Here is a 19293-nt window from a genome sequence, read left to right as displayed (position 1 = left end):
CCCCTCCTCCACGCAGCTGGCAGCTGCCGTGGCTCTCACAGGCTGCAGGGCCCAAGATACATCTGTGACCCAGCATGAAGTCACTGAGCTGGGCTCTCTGATGAGCAAACGAAGAATAAAGGTATCCACAGGATCACAGCGTGGTGGGACTGGAGGAAATGGGTGGGGCTGTAAACCGCGCCCACGAAGGTTCAGCCTCCAGGACCATCAGTCAGGCAGGCAGGCAGACAAGCAGGAGCAGCCCCAGCCCCCGCCCGCGCCCCCGCCCGCTGGAAGGGCCTCCGCACAGCAGGTGGACACGAAGGCTGGGTCCAGAGACCGCTCAGGTGAGCAAGACGCCACCACCGCAGGGCGGAAGTTCATGGTCGCCATGTGAGGCTCTAGAGCCAAGGAAGACACACGTTCCCTGCCCCGGACTCCCAAGAAGCAGAGGGTGGAGCTGTGACTCCTTTTTACTACTTTTTCTTTGGCTATGCTGGGTCTTAGTTGTGGCATGTGGGATCTTCCTGGACCAGGGATGGAACCCGTGTACCCTGCATTGGCAGACGAATTCTTAACCACTGGACCACCAGGAAAAGTCCCTCCTTGACCAGTAAGGAACAAAAGACTTTATTGACCTCTCTCCCCTTCCCTCTCTCTTTCCTCTCCTTAACCCTTCCTATCCTTCCGTTTTTCTAGTCCCCCGGTCCTGGATGCAGGAATCTGGTTGAAGGGCCCTCAGCCTGAGCTGAGGATTGGAGACTGATCACCTCCTCTTGGCAGAGCACTCGAATTCTGGTTCTGGTCTGGTCTGGTCTGATTTCTGGTAGGGTGGAGTTCCAGTCCTCCCTTCTCTGGGGGCCCAGGGAAAAGTCCCGTAACACCTGGGTATCTGTAGGTGGCAGGAGACGTCTGTAAGGCCACCCCTTTCGCCCCCCCTCTCCCGCCTCCTCCCCCTTCTTCTTTCAACCTGGCTTCCTTCCCTCCTTTTGAAATCTTTGATGTTAGTACTTGGATCTGAAGTTCTGTGTCTCTATAGGAGGTTTTCTGAGAAACTGTATTCTTATATTTAAGGGCTTCCCTGGTGGTGCAGAGGTTAAAGCGTCTGCCTGCAATGTGAGAGACCTGGGTTCGATCTGTTAGGTAGGTATGTTAGGTAGGTAGAATAGGGAAAAGGAGTCCAAAATGGCGGTGGCTAAAAGACAAGGAAGGTCCGAGGACCGAGTGAAGACTTCAGGCAGAACAAACAGCACTCCTGGCTAAGCCCAATTTACATAGGGCAGGCCCAGGTGGAGGGAAAAAACATATAAAAGGAGGAGCCAAAGCGCTTTCTCACGGACTCTCTTTCCCGCGTGCCTGCGCTCCTTGTGTGACATCTATGCTGCCGTGACTCGGATATAAGCTGGCTGAAACAACCTCTGCGTGGAAGAGGCCAAGCACAACAGGAGCCCAACTCAGCGAAGCTCCCACGCTAGAAGCGGAAGGTGAAGAAACCCAGTGCTGGGGAAAGCCCATCGTGCTGGAAACCAGGACAGCGAAAAATGAACTCAGCAGAAAGCTCACGCGGCCCAGTCTCAGATTCCAGGAGACCTCCAGTTAAGGTAAGAGGTCCTCGCTCCTATGGCTGGAGGGACCTGTACAATCTCTCGTTTCTTGTTTCCTCGAACCTCCCGCAAACAGGCGGGTGGCAGGGGCACAATTGAGGGACTCTGGAGAGGCTATTCCTCAGCATGTCCCAAAGGCGCTATCTGCTGAGCCCCAGTAGCTGTTACCCAAGCCGGTGGGGGTTCTTCTGTCCTTTCTCTTCTCTGTGCCAAGGATCAGACCAATGAAACTGCGAGCACTGGTCAGATATTTAGCAAATCTTCCAGTGGGCTATGTAGGGGATTCCTTGGCACATTTTTCCTACTGCTTTTTCCTCCTGTCCTTCAGCTCTCTCCCGGGACTCAAGCCCGGCCAAAACTAAAGAAACTCAGGCTCTGATGTCTCACTGTAAAAATTCATTGAGATACAAAGCGATAAGAAGTGGATTTGTTAGGACCCAGAGAGAAGCCACCCTTCAGGGTGTGAACCGAGGGCAAGGCCATGGTATTAGGCCTGGCTAGGTTTTGTGAGGGGATCATCCCAGCCATAGGGGAACCACCCACTCCTCCCTCTTCTGACCTTGTGCCTTGGAGCTGTCCTGCCACCTCTGGGTGTGTCTGTTGCCTTATAGATTGGGGATTAAGGTTTACTTGAATTTGACTTGTCATCTTGGACCCAACTGATTCTAATTGGTTTACATTATACCCTTGTGCTATGTCATTCTTTCAAAGGTTGTGCTTTGCCCCCTTCCATCCTGTTTCATGCTCTTTTCCTAAGCCCCATCCAGACCCACAAGGTTGCCTCTACAATCTTCTGAAGAGACAACCAGAAAATAGGTGGCCTTGGGAAGGAAATACTCTATAATATCCAACCCCCTAATCCTACCCAATACTGGTCACACTGGAGATCTTGGGGACACCCAAACTCCAGTCTGGGGGGTCCCAGGAGGTCGTCACGCCTCGACCTGCCCAGGGACCCAATCCTCGGGAGGCCATCACGCCTCGACCTGCCGGGGGATTCGATCTCTAGGAGGCTGTCACGCCTCAGCCTGCCTCGGGATCTGCACCCTGACCTGGGGACGCCTGGCTCTCAGGTTGTAACAGTTCTGGGTAGGATAAGCTTTAGAAAGACTTACCCCTAAGGAAGTCCACCCATGGAAACATAAAGAAGCCTATTACTTGTGGGACTGTGCCCAGTCTTAGCAATAACTCAGGAGCCCAATGAGAACCCCATTGCCTTTCTGGAGAGGCTAAAAGAGGCACTCCAAAAGTTTACCAACCTGGACTTAGACTCTTACGAGGGACGGGTGATTTTAAAGGACAAATTCCTGTCCCAGTGTGCATCAGATATCAGAAATAAGTTACAGCAGCTACAGTAGCAGGACCCTGCTGCCTCTTTAGATGAGATGGTCCAGACAGCTACCAATACCTTTTATAACAGGGAACAGGAGGAGGCCAAGGCCCAGAAGAAGGAGAGAAAGAAAGAGACAAGGCATGCCCAGATGCTGGCCGCCCTCCAGAGAAGCCCTATGGCAAACCCCAAGTCCTTGAGGGACAAGGCACGAGACAAATGCCTGATCTGTAGACAGGCGGGGCATTGGGCCAAAGAATGGCTTTGGACAAGTCTCCTAGAATGGCTTGCCACAAATGCCATCAACTGGGACACTGGGCAGCACTCTGCCCTCAGGACCCAAGAGCCTCAAGGTCAAGCGCCAAGCCTACCCTCATGATGGTTCAAGAGCACTGAAGCGGGCCCGCTCCAGCCAGCCCGCCTGTCACAGATAACCATCACGGGGCTGGAGCCAAGGGTGCAACTGGATGTGGCAGGTAGGTCCGAGGATTTCTTGGTTGACACAGGAGCTACCTACTCTGTCTTGATCTCCTACTCCAGAGCCTTCTCCTCCAAAACCTGTACCATTTTGGGTGCTACAGGAAAAGCAACTACTAAAAGATTCACCCGAGCACTTCTTTGTTGCTGGGATGGACAAATATTTTCTCACCAGTTTCTGGTGGTCCCTGAGTGTCCTACCCCCTTATTGGGAAGAGATATACTCACTAAACTGGGGACCACCCTTGTGATGGGAAGTTCTTCAGCCCCTAGAGCTCTGCAGCTCCTGGTTACTACTGAAGAACCCATTACACCTTCAATAGAGAGGGACCAAAAACTATGGGAAGACAAAATTAACCCCCAGGTGTGGGATCAGGGGATTCCTGGACAAGCCTACCAAGCTGAACCGGTCATCATTGTCCTCGGAGATCCCACTCGGTTTCCTAACCAGAAACAATATCCTCTCAAAAGAGAGGCTCGGGAGGGACTACAGCCTTTAATAAATAAATTCCTTGCTTGTGGGCTATTGGTCCCTACCAGTTTGCCATGTAACACCCCAATCCTCTCAGTAAAGAAAAAAGATGGAACCTGGCGAATGGTTCAAGATCTCCGGATCATAAATGAAGCTGTAGTCCCCCTCCATCCCACAGTACCCAATCCCTATGTAATCTTGGGAGAAATCCCACCCAGTGCCAAATGGTTTACAGTCTTGGATCTCAAAGATGCATTTTTTTGCATATCACTGGCTAAAGAATCCCAATACCTTTTTGCCTTTGAGTGGGAGGCCCCAGGAGAAAAACACCAACAGATGACTTGGACAGTATTACCTCAGGGCTTCAGAGATAGCCCCCACCTGTTTGGACAGGCCCTTAGCCAGGATCTCCTAGATCTGGACCTGGGACCTAATGGGAAAATATTACAATACGTAGATGACCTACTAATCTGCTCTCCAGATGAGAAAAGTGCCCAACAACATGCAATTCAGGTTCTAAACTTCTTGGCAGAAAGGGGATATAAAGTCTCCCGTGCTAGTCGAGACAAAGGTCACTTACCTGGGAGTTCAGATTACACACGGGCCCAGGAGGCTGTCCTCTGATTGGGTACAAGGAATCCTCCAGTTGCCCTCCCCCACGACTCGAAAACAATTGCGAGCTTTCCTGGGGCTAACTGGTTATTGTAGAATCTGGATACCCAACTATGGTCTAATTGCCCAGCCCTTATATGAAAGCTTAAAGGGACGAGATGATTCAATCCCACTGATGTGGGGAACTCCTCAAAAGGAGGCAGAGGCTACACTAAAACAGGCCTTAACTCAGGCACCTGCCTTGAGGTTGCCAGACCCAGAAAAAGCATTCCAACTTTATGTCCATGAAAGGGAGGGAATAGCCTTGGGAGTGTTAACTCAAAGGCTGGGATCTGAGCCCCAGCCTGTAGCTTACTTATCCAAGAGGCTCAATCCAACTTCCCAAGGTTGGCCCCCCTGCCTTCGAAATCTTGCAGCTATTGCGATCATGATAGAAGATGCTTTAAAACTCTCCTTTGGGGACAAACTAACTATTTTTACCAGCCACCAAGTAAAACAACTCCTAAATGGGAGAGACCATTTATGGATGTCTGATCAAAGAATCCTCAGATATCAAGTAATGCTGATGGAAAATCCAGGCCTCACTATATCCCCTTGTGAGGTTCTTAACCCAGCCACCCTCCTACCTACCCCCGAGGGTTGTCTCCCATTTCACTCTTGTCTAGAAACCTTGGACCACTGGACAAAACCCCGAGAGGGTTTGTCAGAAGATCCTCTGACCAATCCTGAGGAAATCTGGTACACTGATGGAAGCAGCTTTGTCGTGGATGGAAAAAGAAGAGCCGGGTATGCAGTAGTCTCCAATTTTGAGACCTAGAGGCTAAGCCTCTGCCACCAGGTACTTCAGCCCAATTAGCTGAGCTCATAGCCCTGACTCGAGCTTTAGAGCTGGGAAAAGGAAAAAGAATAGCCATTTACACTGACTTCAAGTATGCCTTTCTGGTGCTACATGCACATGCGGCTGTTTGGAAAGAAAGGGGCCCCTTGACCACCCGAGGGTCCCCAATCAAATATGGTGATCAGATTCTTCGACTCTTGGAGGAAGTCCATCTGCCCACTGAGGTTTCAGTCTCCCACTGTAAAGGACACCAAAAAGGGAACACGGAAGTGGCACGAGGGAACCAAGCAGCTGATCAGGCAGCTAGGAGAGCAGCATTACAGAACCATGACCTAATAGGGATTGCCACCTTAGTTCCACAGACTAATTTGCCAGAAACTCCTTCATATACTGAAGGTGAGACTCTTGAAGCTAAGAGCGAGGGCTTTCAAGAAGATCATATGGGGTGGTTCCAAAAGGAGGGACTCCTTTTTCTGCCTGGAAACCTCCAATGGAAGTTGGTTAACTCCTTACATGCCACTACTCATTTAGGAGAAAAGGCCCTCCAAAGATTACTAGAAAGGTCCTTCAGAGGAACAGGCTTCCAAACAACTATAATACAGGTGGTCTCCTCTTGTCCCACTTGCCAATTAAACAACCCCCAAGGAGCTCGAAGACCCGAGCTGGCCCAGCCCATCCAACGATGTGGGGCCTACCCAGGAGAGGACTGGCAGATGGACTTCACCCAGTTGCCAGTTTCTCAAGGGTATAAGTACCTATTAGTTATGATAGATACATTCACAGGATGGATTGAAGGCTTTCCCACCCGGACTGAGAAGGCTGAGGAGGTGGTAAAAAAAAACCTGCTCCATGAAATCATTCCAAGATTTGGTCTGCCCAGGTCATTACAAAGTGACAATGGGACATCATTTACTTCTAAGGTCACCCAAGGAGTCTCGAAAGCATTGGGCATTACTTATTATCTCCATTGTGCCTGGAGGCCTCAATCTTCAGGAAAAGTAGAAAGAGCCAATCAATTCTTAAAATCAGCGATAAAAAAGATAACCCAGGAGACCTCCCTGGGATGGAAGGAGGCTTTACCAATAGCTCTCCTCCGCACCCGCATTGCCCCTAAGGAACAGGCTGGTCTTAGTCCTTATGAGATGCTATATGGGAGACCTTCTGTTTATGTCAATGACCTCTTCCTAGATCCAGAGGTTCAGACCCTCCAGTCTTATACCATAGCCATTGGGCAATTCCAACAGGATATACGCTTGTGGGGTATGAACCAGGACCCAAAAGATTCTAAAGAGTCACCACTATATGCTCCAGGAACTCAAGTCCTAATTAAAATCTGGAAAGATGGGTCCCCAAAGGCTCAACTCCAGCCCACATGGAAGGGCCCCTACCCTGTAATACTTTCTACCCCCATAGTCAAGGTACCAGGACATGACTCCTGGATTCACTACTCACGAGTCAAACCATGGAAAAAAACAGAAGAGGACACTCAATACACCTGTGAGCCCCTGGGAGATTTCAGATACCTATTCAGAACTACCAGTGAGTGCCATTCTAATGAACACCCCTAAAATCTGGTTTCTGGGGATAAGATTTCTCAGGATAACTCTAAGGAGCCAACACAGCTTGACAGAGACTGTACTCCAAGACAGACAGGAGATATATCTTCTGATCCCTGAACAAGGAGGGACTTGAGCTATCGTGGCGATGTGAATTTAAAATTGACCAATGTCCCTACTAGTCCTTGTTATGCTATATTGATGATGCTTATGATTATTCCATGTACTGTCAGTTGTCTAACCTGTTTTGTCTCTGCCCGGGTCAAACAGCTACAACATGCAGTGCCAGTTCAACAAAGGTACAAAACTACAGCCGACCACGGAAAACATCACACGCCCTTGGACACCGCTATAAGGACTACCTCAACGCCCCTATTCCCAAAGAATTGGGCCTCCCATCTCTTGAGGGGGGAATGTTAGGTAAGTAGAATAGGGAAAAGGAGTCCAAAATGGTGGTGGCTAAAAGACAAGGAAGGTCCGAGGACCAGAGTGAAGACTTCAGGCAGAACAAACAGCACTCCTGGCTAAGCCCAATTTACATAGGGCAGGCCCAGGTGGAGGAAAAAAACATATAAAAGGAGGAGCCAAATCACTTTCTCATGGACTCTCTCTCCCGTGTGCCTGCGCTCTTTTCTTTCTCTCTCTCTCTCTCTCTCCTGCTATCTTCTAAATAAAATAGAGCTGTAGCACGGTTTGTCCAAGACCCGAGAGCTATGCGCGCCGAGCGCTTCAATGTCCGTTGCTCCAAATCTTTGTTGTGACAAGACAAAGAACCGAGGAACATACACTCGCGTGACAGATCCCTGGGTCGGGAAGATCTCCTGGAGAAGGAAATGGCAACCCACTCCAGTATTCTTGCCTGGAGAATCCCGTGGACGGAGGAGTTTGGTGGGCTACAGTACAGTCCACGGGTCGCAAAGAGTCGGACACAACTGAGCGACTTCACTTTCACTTTCTTATTCTTTAATGTGGACAACATTAAGAGGCTTTCCCCAGTAGAGAGAAGGCAGTAGGTTCCAAAGTCCCCACCAAACAGCTTCAAAAGGTGGGCTCTGGCTCCCCTCCGGCTTCCAGGTGTGACTGATGCAGGGAAGAAGCCTATTTTGACTCCACAGTGCAACTGTTTTTTTGACTTGCTTTCCATTGCTTTTGTTATTATAATCATACTTAACGGCGGGCCTGGAAGACCCTGCCCCTCTGCTTGACTGTAAACTAAGGAGCCTTTGTTCAGCTTCTGGAGAGATAGTTTGTCCCAGACCAAACCAGTCGATCCTAAAGGAAATCAATCCTGAATATTCATTAGAAGGACTGATGCTGCAGCTGAAACTCCAATACTTTGGCCACCTGATGTGAAGAGCCAATGCTTTATAAAAGACCCTGATGCTGGGAAAGATTGAAGGCAGGAGAAGGGGACGACAGAGGATGAGACGGTTGAATGGCATCATCAACTCAATGGACATGAGTTTGAGCAAGCTTTGGGAGCTGGTGATGGACAGGGAGGCCTGGTGTACTACAGTCCATGGGGTCACAAAGAGTCCACACAACTGAAAGACTGAACAGTAACAAGCTGTGAATAGAAGAGATTAACACACCCCTTCTAAGGCTGGCCATTCCCTTGGAGATGTTTTATAAGACTGAAGACCCTTTCACTTTACTTCCCCACTGCACCTCCTTCTCCATTCTGCCTTTTGACTTTAGTTCCTCCTTGTTTCTTTCTCTCTGATGTATAAAAGAACCTACATCCAGACCCCAAGAAGATGGTTATTTTGAGGCGCTAGCCTGCCATCTTCTCGGTCAGCTGGCTTTCCGAATACAGTCATTTTCCTTGCCTCAACACCTCATCTCTCGAATTCACTGGCCTATTGTGTGATGAGCAGAGCGAGCTTGGACTTGGTAACAAGACTGAAAGAAATGTCAGAGGGCACAGGTTGGCATTTGTAAATATCTCAGCATTTCCTCCAAGAGATGAAGACTCTGTTTTAAAACCAGACTACAGGAATTCTCTGGCAGTTCAATGGTTAGGATTTGGCACTTTCACTGCCAAGGCCCCAGGTTCAATCCCTGGTCAGGGAACTAAGATCCCACAAGCCATGCCACAGGGCCAAAGAATAAAAATAAAAACAGAACCACAAAACAATTACCCACCTAAAACAATACAAATTCATTAATATAACTTTTTCTAATTGGCTTTACTCAACAGCTTGTGAATTTGGCAGCATCCCATTTAACAAGCAGAAAGGAGATCCTCTCAATAGCACTAAATATCAAGTAAGTGCTCAAGTTTCCTCAGCTACATTCAAAACGTTTTGAAATCTGCAGTTGTGAACACTTTTCTTTTTGACTGCACTTCATAGCATGCAGAACCTCACCAATGGACTGCCAGAGAATTCCCCTTTTTTTTTCTTAAGGTGAGGTAATTGCATTGTAGTTATGGCTTTTTAAAAAATAGTAATAACCTTTACTGAGGTACAATGTGTGTACCATAAAATCACCTACAGTTCACTTTTGAAAAGTGTATACACCTGTGAGGGGAAGCACACTCTGAAACCGCCCACCCTGGCCAGGCAACCCTAGTCGTCATTTGTGTGAGTTATTTTACGACAGGAGAACCTCGTAAGGAACACGGAACTAGTAAGTCACCACCAACCGGAAGAGCTCAGCAAAGGTCAAAAGGAGACACCATATGTCTGACCAACTCCCAGAATCCTTTCTCTGGCATCCATCTTGCCTGAGCTACCTGTGTGCCACCACGAGGGTATGATTGACCAAGGACATCCCAGAAACTAACCCCATCACCATAAAACCCAAGACTGCGAGCCACCAGGCAGAGCAGTCCTCCTGGGCTCCCTTACCCTACTTCTCTCCACCCAGGCGCCCCTCGCCAATAACATCTCTTGCTTTGTGTCAGCTCATGTGTCTCCTCAGACAGTTCATTTCTGTGTGTTAGACAAGAGTCCTGTTCTCTGGCCCTGGCCTTAAGGGGTCCCCCTTCGCACCACACACCTGTGTAAGGGACCACAGCTGTGACGGAACATTTCCAGCACAGCACAAAGTGCCCTCCTGCCCCTCTGCACTTGGTTTCCCCCCAGCTCTGGCCCCTGGCACACAGGCCTGCTTTCTATCACTACAGTTCTGCCTTTTCTAGAATTTCTCATTAATGGAGTCAGATACTCAGTGTAGCTCTTTGAGTTTTGTGTGTGTGTGTATCAGTGATTCTTGCTGCTGTTGCCGAGTACTTTTCATTATCTCTTTATCAGACAATGAAGATGTGAGTTCTTTCCAGCTTTGGGTAGTTACAGAAAAAGTTCACAGGGACTTCCCTGGTAGTCCAGGGGTTAAGACTCCGTATTTCCACTGCAGGGCCTGTGGGTTCAATCCCTGGTCTGGGAACTAGGGTCCCACAGGCCTCATGGCGTGGACAATGAAAAACCCAGAAATTCCTTAGCATCTTTATCGAGGGACTAGTCAAGTTTCCCCCAAGTATCTCATAAACACTCTAAAATCAGATTTTGTTGATTTTCTACTGAAATCATTTGTATACAGGAAATCAGGATTTATAACAAGGTTCCTCTGTTGGTCAGATATAGGTAGCCTGTGAGTACGTGACCATAGAGTTTACCCTCCTCCTCAGGATACCTTTGAGAGTAAAAGGAAGTGGACCAGGAGGTTCATACACACAGTCACCACCCCAGGTTGGGACCCCCTCCCCAGAGAAAGCCCACCCACGGGGGAACGCAACTCCTGGGCTGCCTGGCCAGGTTACAGGCGGAGGTGGGATGGTGGGTGAGCACAGCCTCACCCATCACAGGCTCCCTGGGCTGCAAGGACTGCATCTTCAGCCACAAGCGCCCACATCTCCACAGGAAGGAAGCCAGCACTGGGCATCGTTTTATGGAATGTTCCAGAACACTACCTTCAAGTGTGGTTTCTCTAACTCAGATTCTGTGTTTTTATTAACTCTGCTGTGAGCCCAAAGACAAAGCCCCGAAGAGAAAAAAATTCCAAACAGGCCTACTTCGAAAATATTGTGAGTTCAGTTCTAGTAAAACGCATATCGCAATAAAGCAAATCACAGGACTGTTTTGGTTTCCAGTGCATACAAAAGTTACACTATTAAATGTGCAATAGGATTATGCCTAAAAAAATAGGGTACACCCCTTAACTTAAAAAACATTTTATTTTATACCTACGGCATGGGGAATATAGCCAATATTTATAACTATAAATGGAGTATGGATTTCCCAGCTGGTGTTAGTGGTAAAGAATCCACCTGCCAATGCAGGAGACGCAGGTTCCATCCCTGGGTCAGGAAGACCTCCTGGAGGAAGACATGGCAACACATTCAAGTATTCTTGCCTGGACAATTCCATAGATAGAGAAGCCTGGCAGGCTACAGTCCATGGAGCCGCAGAGAGTTGGACATGACTGAGCACTGACTACACTGCATAAATGGAGTATAACCTTTAAAAATCACATATCTATATCGTATATGCATGCATGCTAAGTCAGTCGTGTCTGACTCTTTGCGACACTATGAACTGTAGCTTGCCAAATTCCTCTGTCCTTGGGATTCGCCAGGCAAGAATACCAGAGTGGGTTGCCATGCCCTCCTCCAGGGGATCTTCCCAACCCAGGGATCAACCTGTGTCTCCTGCAGCTCCTATATTGCAGGTGGATTCTTTACTGCTGAGCCACCAGGGAAGCCCACCTATATTGTATACCTATAACTTGTATAATATTATACAGTAACTATGCTTCAATTTAAAAAATTTTTAATTAAAAAGAATTTATCACCAAAAAAATGCTAACCCTCAGGAATTCCCTGGTGGTCCACTGGTTAAGAATTTGCTTTGCAATGCAGGGGACATGGGTTTGATCCCTGGTTGGGGAACTAAGACCTCACATGCCTTGGAGTAACTAAGCCTGTGGACCACAACTACTGAGCCCATGCTCTGAAACAAAAGGCACCCTGGTGCCACAACAAAGAGCCCACATGCTGCAACCAAGACACAATGCAGCCAAATAAATGAATAAGTGTTTTAAAAAAATGCTAACGTGGCCAAAAAAATTAATAAATGTTTTAAAAAAAAATTGCTAACCATTACCTGACAATGCAAAGTGGCCACAAAACCTTCAGTTTGCAACAACAACAACAAAAAAATGCATTACCTTCATTCTGGAATTAAGTGAGACACAATGAGGTGTACCTGTACTAAATTTAGGTCCATCCATTCATCTTTACTGGCATATCTACCAACTGTACCTATCACCAATGCAATGGACATGAACTTGGACAAACTCTGGGAGGTGGTGAGGGACAGAAAGACCTGGCACGCTGCAATCCATGGGGGTCACAAAGAGTCGGACACAATTAGGCAACTGAACACCACCACCAGCCGTATACTGTCACCCTGCTTATTTAACTTATATGCAGAGTACATTATGTGAAATGCCATGCTGGAAATCACAAGCTGGAATCAAGATTGCCAGGAGAAATATCAACAACCTCAGATATGTAGATGACACCACTCTTATGGCAGAAAGCAAAGAGAAACTAAAGAGCCTGTTGATGAAGGTGAAAGAGGAGAGTGAAAAAGCTGGCTTAAAACTCAACCTTCAAAAAACAAAGATCGCGGTATCTGGTCCCATCACTTCAGGGCAAATAGATGGTGAAAAAGTAGAAACAGGACAGATTTTCTTTTCTTGGGCTCCCAAATCAATGTGGACAGTGACTGCAGCCATGAAATTAAAAGGCAGTTGCTCCAAAAAAATAAAAAATAAAAGGTGGTTGCTCCTTGGCAAAGCTATGACAAACCTAGACAGCGTATTAAAAAGCAGACAAGTCACTTTACAGACAAAGGTCTGTATAGTCAAAGATATGGCTTTTCCAATAGTCACGTATGGATGTGAAAGCTGGAGCATAAAGAAGGTCTAGCACAGAAGAATTGATGCTTTCAAACTGTGACGTTGGAAAAGACTTGAGAGTCCCTTAGACTGCAAGGAGATCAGACCAGTCAATCCTAAAGGAAATCAGTCCTGAATACTCACTGGAAGGACGGATGCTGAAGCTAAAGTTCCAATACTTTGGCCACCTGATGCGAAGAACTGACTCATTGGAAAAGACCCTGATGCTGGGAAAGAATGAAGGCAGGAGGAAAAGGGGGCAACAGAGGACAAGATGGTTGGATGGCATCACTGACTCAACGGACATGAATTTGAGCAAACTCCAGGAGATAGTGAAGGACAGGGAAGCCTGGCATGCTGCAGTCCATGTGGTCCCAAAGAGTCGGACATAACTTAGCTACTGAACAATGAACAACAACCTTCAAAACGCAATAAATTGAAACGCAATAAAATGAGGTGTAAACAAGTGGTGCTGGGAAATCTGGTCAACCACTTGTAAAAGAATGAAACTGGACCACTTTCTAACACCATACACAAAAATAAACTCAAAATGGATTAAAGATCTAAACGTAAGACCAGAAACTATAAAACTCCTAGAGGAGAACATAGGCAAAACACTCTCCGACATACATCACAGCAGGATCCTCTATGACCCACCTCCCAGAATATTGGAAATAAAAGCAAAAATAAACAAATGGGACCTAATTAACCTTAAAAGCTTCTGCACATCAAAGGAAACTATTAGCAAGGTGAAAAGACAGTCTTCAGAATGGGAGAAAATAATAGCAAATGAAGCAACCGACAAACAACTAATCTCAAAAATATACAAGCAACTCCTACAGCTCAACTCCAGAAAAATAAACGACCCAATCAAAAAATGGGCCAAAGAACTAAATAGACATTTCTCCAAAAAAGACATACAGATGGCTAACAAACACATGAAAAGATGCTCAACATCACTCATTATCAGAGAAATGCAAATCAAAACCACTATGAGGTACCATTTCACACCAGTCAGAATGGCTGCGATCCAAAAGTCTACAAATAATAAATGCTGGAGAGGGTGTGGAGAAAAGGGAACCCTCTTACACTGTTGGTGGGAATGCAAACTAGTACAGCCACTATGGAGAACAGTGTGGAGATTCCTTAAAAAACTGGAAATAGAACTGCCTTATGATCCAGCAATCCCACTGCTGGGCATACACACTGAGGAAACCAGAAGGGAAAGAGACACGTGTACCCCAATGTTCATCGCAGCACTGTTTATAATAGCCAAGACGTGGAAGCAACCTAGATGTCCATCAGCAGATGAATGGATAAGAAAGCTGTGGTACATATACACAATGGAGTATTACTCAGCCATTAAAAAGAATACATTTGAATCAGTTCTAATGAGGTGGATGAAACTGGAGCCTATTATACAGAGTGAAGTAAGCCAGAAGGAAAAACATAAATACAGTATACTAACGCATATATATGGAATTTAGAAAGATGGTAACAATAACCCGGTGTACGAGACAGCAAAAGAGACACTGATGTATAGAACAGTCTTATGGACTCTGTGGGAGAGGGAGAGGGTGGGAAGATGTGGGAGAATGGCAGTGAAACATGTAAAATATCATGTAGGAAACGAGTTGCCAGTCCAGGTTCGATGCATGATGCTGGATGCTTGGGGCTGGTGCACTGGGACGGCCCAGAGGGATGGTATGGGGAGGGAGGAGGGAGGAGGGTTCGGGATGGGGAACACATGTATACCTGTGGCGGATTCATTTTGATATTTGGCAAAACTAATACAATTATGTAAAGTTTAAAAATAAAATAAAATTGGAAGAATAAAAAAAAAAAAAAAAAAAAAAAAAAATGAGGTGTAATTGTACTAAAATTCAGGTCCATTTCATTCATCTTTATTGGCATCAGGTGCTTTGCTGGGCATTCCTGGCACAAGAGAAAACAAAGCAGTCCCTGAGCTCAAGACACTTAGGAGCAGATTTACATGGAAAAGCAGGGCAAGCAAAAGAAAACCTTGTAGACTTGACACATCTACCTACAAACAAAGGATTCCAGGTTACCTGCCCGGGAGGCTGTGTCTGCCAAGGTCTCCCTCCATTGGCTCTGTTGCTGGAGAGCTAACTACAGTCCCCACAAAGTTTCCCCAAGCTTCCCTTAGGAAACCTTGCCATCAGAGACGTACCAGGAATCCTGGTTTTTAAAATCCTCTCCTTACTACACTGTCCCATAAGGTAGCCACCAGTCACAGGAAGCCAGCCTGTTTACACTTAAACAAATTTAAATGTGGGACTCCCCTGGTGGCTCAGTGGTAAAGAACCTGCCTGCCCGTGCAGGAGACAAGGGTTCAATCCTTGGGTTGGGTTCGATCCTTGGGTGGGGAAGATTCCCCTGGAGAAGGAAATGGCAACCCACTCCAGTATTTTTGCCTGGGAAATCCCATGGACAGAGGAGCCTGGTGTGCTACAGTTCATGGAGTCACAAGAGTCCGACATGACTTACGCAACAATCCTCCACATCCAACTGCACCTCAATCGCCACTCAGTAGCCACTTGTGGCTAGTGCCCGGCACGCTGCAGACACAGAGTATCTCCATCACACTCTAACAGCTTGGTATGGGACATGACCTTTAACTTCATTTGGACCAACACCTAGGAGCTCCTACTAGGGGCCCATGCTGATGCCACAATTGAGCCTCACAACTAGATGTGAATGTGAGCTTGAGCAGTAGACAAAACATGACAGTGGGGGACTTCCCTTGTGTCCAGTGGCTAAGACTGTGCTTCCCCTGCAGGGGATGCAGGTTCAGTTCCTGGTCAGGGAAGTCCCACGAGCCATAAGGTGTGGCAAAAAAAAAAAACACAAAAAAACCACAATGGAACACCTGACAGGGAACAACCCACCAGTTGCCTTCACTCCCTTGGCTAGCTGGGTCCAAGGCCACCCTGGTCCAAGTCTGTAACCTCTGAGAGCCTCATTTTCCCCTATCTGTAAAATGACAGAGTTGGGCTGGGAGTTTCTGGGGGTCATTCCCATCTGACATTCTAGAACTCTGGGTCAAACAAGGGAAAAAGCAATTTGTTAACAAAATATGAATTAGCATCACTAAGAATAAAACCAAAGAAAAAGGCTCTTCTGAGACTTTAAATGCTGTTGCAGAGCTTTCTTGTGGGGCTCAATCATAACGAGGGTACATGGGACTTCCCTGGCAGTCCAGCTGTTAAGACACCTCGCTTCCAATGCAGGAAGAACAGGTTTGATCCCCGGCTGCATCCAGGAAAGAAAAGAAGGGGACAGCACACCGCAGTGGCTTGCTATCCAAAGTTCAGGCTCTGAGGTAAACTGCTCCTTTTGTTTACAACTGCCTAGCGCTAAGAGTTGGGCATGACTGAGCGATTTCACTTTCACCTTTCACTTTCATGCATTGGAGAAGGAAATGGCAACCCGCTCCAGTATTCTTGCCTGGAGAATCCCAGGGACAGAGGAGCCTAGTGGGCTGCCGTCTATGGGGTCGCAGAGAGTCGGAAACGACTGAAGCGACTTAGCAGCAGCAGCACTGTGCTAAAGGTTTTATATCTCACAGCAACAACAGGCACAAGACAAGAATACTGAGGTCTGAAGCCCACACCAGCAAGAGGCCAAACTGGCATTCCAACCACGCCCTCAGCTTCCTGAGTCTGGGTCCCGCTTCTCAGACAAAAAAAGCTTCCATTTACTTACAAAGTGGAAGCCATTCTGCCAGGCCCTGGATAACACTTTGTTTAGCATCTGGAGCACGCATGATAAAATGAGGGTCAAAAAGTTAGCCAGCTTCCAAGAGGCAGAGGCCATATTCACAGCTAGACCTGGCACTGCCTTCCCCAGCCTTTAGAGCCCGTCTCCCTTCAACACCTCCTTCTGAACCAAGAGCATGGGACAACTCTTGTCTAGGATGGTGGAGGTTGTGGGATCCTCTCCCTGCTAGACTGTGAACTCCCTAAGCTGGGAACCCTCCCTCGGGGGATTTCACTCCTTGAAGGCAACCAGGGACACTTAATTAAATTCATGGCTGGGCTGCTCTAGGCCAGAAGGCTCCTCTTTCAACAAGAGGTGTCTGCTCAGATGTCCTTAAAGGGCTCCACCCTGCTGCTACCTCCACTACAGTGTCCTGGGGTTTCTCTGGGCCAAGTCCTTGTGACCAGGGACCTCATCACAACCCCCTTCCACTCTCTTTGACAGTTGTGTTGGCCACCTGAGGCTCACCTCCACCAGGGATCCCACCCCCGTGTCCCAAATCCAAGACAACGTGCCACTGTGAAATCAGAGAGGCAACCGAGTAAGCAGGCATTATGAGCAAGAAGTGTGGGCCCATGTGTAAGTGCCTAAGGCTGTTTATTAACTATATTAGAAGCTGGTTTTTAAAAAAGTACTATGTATAGATGGGCTATTCACCATCCTGATGAAGTATTAATAAATAAAAGCCCAGCCTTCCATAAGTAGACTGAAATCAGTATCTACTTTTGCAGGGAGCAGGTGGAAAACAGGTGGGTCTGGAGACAGGAGACCTGTCAGGAGCTGCACCCCCTCCCTCCTTCTGTGGCTGAATGACCTTAAGAGTCTCCTAGGATCCCTGTCATCCACCCTCCCGGAAATGCCGGGCACACCAAACCAGACGCAAATAATGAACAAACCCTTTGTAAATGATGAGCTCCAAGGTCATTTGGCCATTATGAGGTAGAGACTGACCCCAAGAACCTGATTCCAGGCCTGTCTGTCTCTTAGGATCAGTTACTTCGATTACTATCCCCCTAAACCTGGAGAAGGTGGGGCCAGGACAGTCATACAGCCAATAACAAATCAATGGCACAAGGCTCTCTCAAAAATTTCCTCTCCCTAGAAAAGTCAAAACTGACCTTGAGGTCGGGACAGGACTCCGACTGAGTCAGAAGTAGGGCTGGATTCAGGGGACCCCACGGATCCAGCTCAGCGCGCCTAGCCTTTGTCTCTTCCGAGACGTCAATATCCTCAGGAAACTAACTTGGCTTGAACCCAAAGTCAGTGTGACGCCCAACCTCAGAATCTGAGGAGCCGAGCCAAACAGGAAGGTGCTGTCACTGTCAGTGGTGCAGGAAGCACAGGCCCTGCCTGCAGGCTCAGCGCCTGCAGGGCCTTCCAGACTCCTCGCCCTTCCTCAGCTCAGGCTATACCCGCTTCCGTTCGGTTCGAGGGAATGTAAGGTAACCTTGAGGTTACCCTGCTCCGGTCGGAAATGAGCCGGCTCGAGGTCTTGCGCATCCTCCGGCCCTCTACCCACCAGCACCGGAGGAGGAAGGCTGGGGTGGGCCCCTGACAAGAACCCTTTACCCCCATTCTGTAAGATGCTTCTGGGCTCAATGGACCATCCTCTGTTCTTCGCTCTGACTGTCAGAAGGGAAAGGTATTTCCTCTTCTTCCGGTTCCCCCACAGCAAAACCTGGGCAGGGTACTGCAAGGACTGCGTAACTGCAGCCCTCGCCCACTCGGGCGCGTACTCCAGGGCTCAAAGGGTTCTGGCCGCCGCCCAGCCGAGTGGGTTACCTGCGCAGCACATGTCCGGGGATCCGGATGGCTTTGCACCACCGCCCGGATAACGACCTCGAATTAGGGATCTCAGTGGGACCTGGGGTGAGGCCCCAGCATGCTCAGCCACCCGGCGGGGCGGAGCTGGGCGGGGCGCGGGGGGCCGCGCTCCGACCCCCGCCCTGGGAAGGGCGCCGCGCCGTTTCCTCGCGCAAACGGCCTGCGTGACCGCGGCGCCGCCCAAGAGATGCGCCGGAGGCCGGCGCGGCGGCACGAGGGGAGGCTGCCGGCTCTGTGGCATCTAAGGAGCATCCCGGCCGCGGCGGGGGGGCGGGATCCGGAGGTGACCGGTTCGGCGGAGGCGGGGACTGGGTAGGGGAGGGCGTGGGGCCGATGGGGGTCCGCCAGGCCCCCTGGCCGCCCGCCCGCCCGCCCGCCGTGCGCCCCTCTTACCGGCAGATCTGGATGGCAGACGGGGTCTCGGCGGCGGGGCCCGACATTGTGGCGGCGGCGGGCGGCTGAGGGAGCGCGCAGGTATCTAGCAGGCCGGGCGCGGAATGAATGAGTCCGGGGGGCGCCATGGAGGGGGAGGGGAGAGGAGGAGCCATAGCGCCAGAGAGGCGGGGCCTGGTCGCCGAAGGCGAATCGAACGCAGCTTCCCTCGAAGCTCCGCCCCGCATACCCGCCCTCGCCCTGCCCCCGGGCCGGTGTCCGCTCCCCCGGCGTCCGGTTCTGGCGGCGGAGGGGCGCCGCTTCCAGAAGGTTCGGCGGCGGTTGGGCGGCGCCTACACGGGACTGGGCGGCGGCGAGAGTGAGCCTCGGCCCGCGCGGAGCGTGTTCATATGGGGCTTTCCCCCGCGCGTGCCCGACAGTTCGCGGGCCTAGGGGCGCGCCCACCGCGCGGCGGGGCCGTGCGCTGAGGCCTTGCCTTCTACGTGGGCTGAAAAGCCAGCAGGAGGCCGCGGCAGGCACGCGCC

General features: G+C 49.2%; 1 protein-coding gene, 1 long non-coding RNA gene and 1 other non-coding gene across 4 annotated transcripts in view; 2 read left to right on the top strand and 1 right to left on the bottom strand.

The window, feature by feature from the left end:
• Window positions 1-18976, bottom strand: part of ACOT7 (acyl-CoA thioesterase 7) — a 109214-nt gene extending 90238 nt beyond the window's left edge. Inside the window, exon 1 of one of the 2 annotated variants that reach the window (XM_019976654.2) lies at window positions 18770-18976. In XM_019976654.2, coding sequence (XP_019832213.2) covers window positions 18770-18924 — 155 coding nt within the window. In that variant the 5' untranslated portion in view covers window positions 18925-18976. Of the gene's footprint in view, window positions 1-18334; window positions 18465-18769 lie in introns of those variants that run through there. The other variant, XM_070768297.1, reaches the window with a different exon arrangement.
• Window positions 24-13223, top strand: LOC139176402 (uncharacterized). The gene is made up of 3 exons (XR_011560833.1): window positions 24-1580; window positions 5140-5312; window positions 7139-13223. It is a non-coding gene; the product is annotated as an uncharacterized lncRNA (long non-coding RNA).
• TRNAE-UUC (transfer RNA glutamic acid (anticodon UUC)) lies at window positions 8869-8941 on the top strand. The gene has a single exon. It is a non-coding gene; the product is annotated as a tRNA-Glu (tRNA).
• Window positions 18977-19293: the final 317 nt, after the last annotated feature.

This window comes from Bos indicus, chromosome 16 (genome assembly GCF_029378745.1).
Source record: "Bos indicus isolate NIAB-ARS_2022 breed Sahiwal x Tharparkar chromosome 16, NIAB-ARS_B.indTharparkar_mat_pri_1.0, whole genome shotgun sequence".
In the NCBI taxonomy this organism is placed as follows: Eukaryota; Metazoa; Chordata; class Mammalia; order Artiodactyla; family Bovidae; genus Bos; species Bos indicus.
Note: the sequence above shows the minus strand (reverse complement) of the source record. Positions and strands in the feature narration are given on the sequence as shown.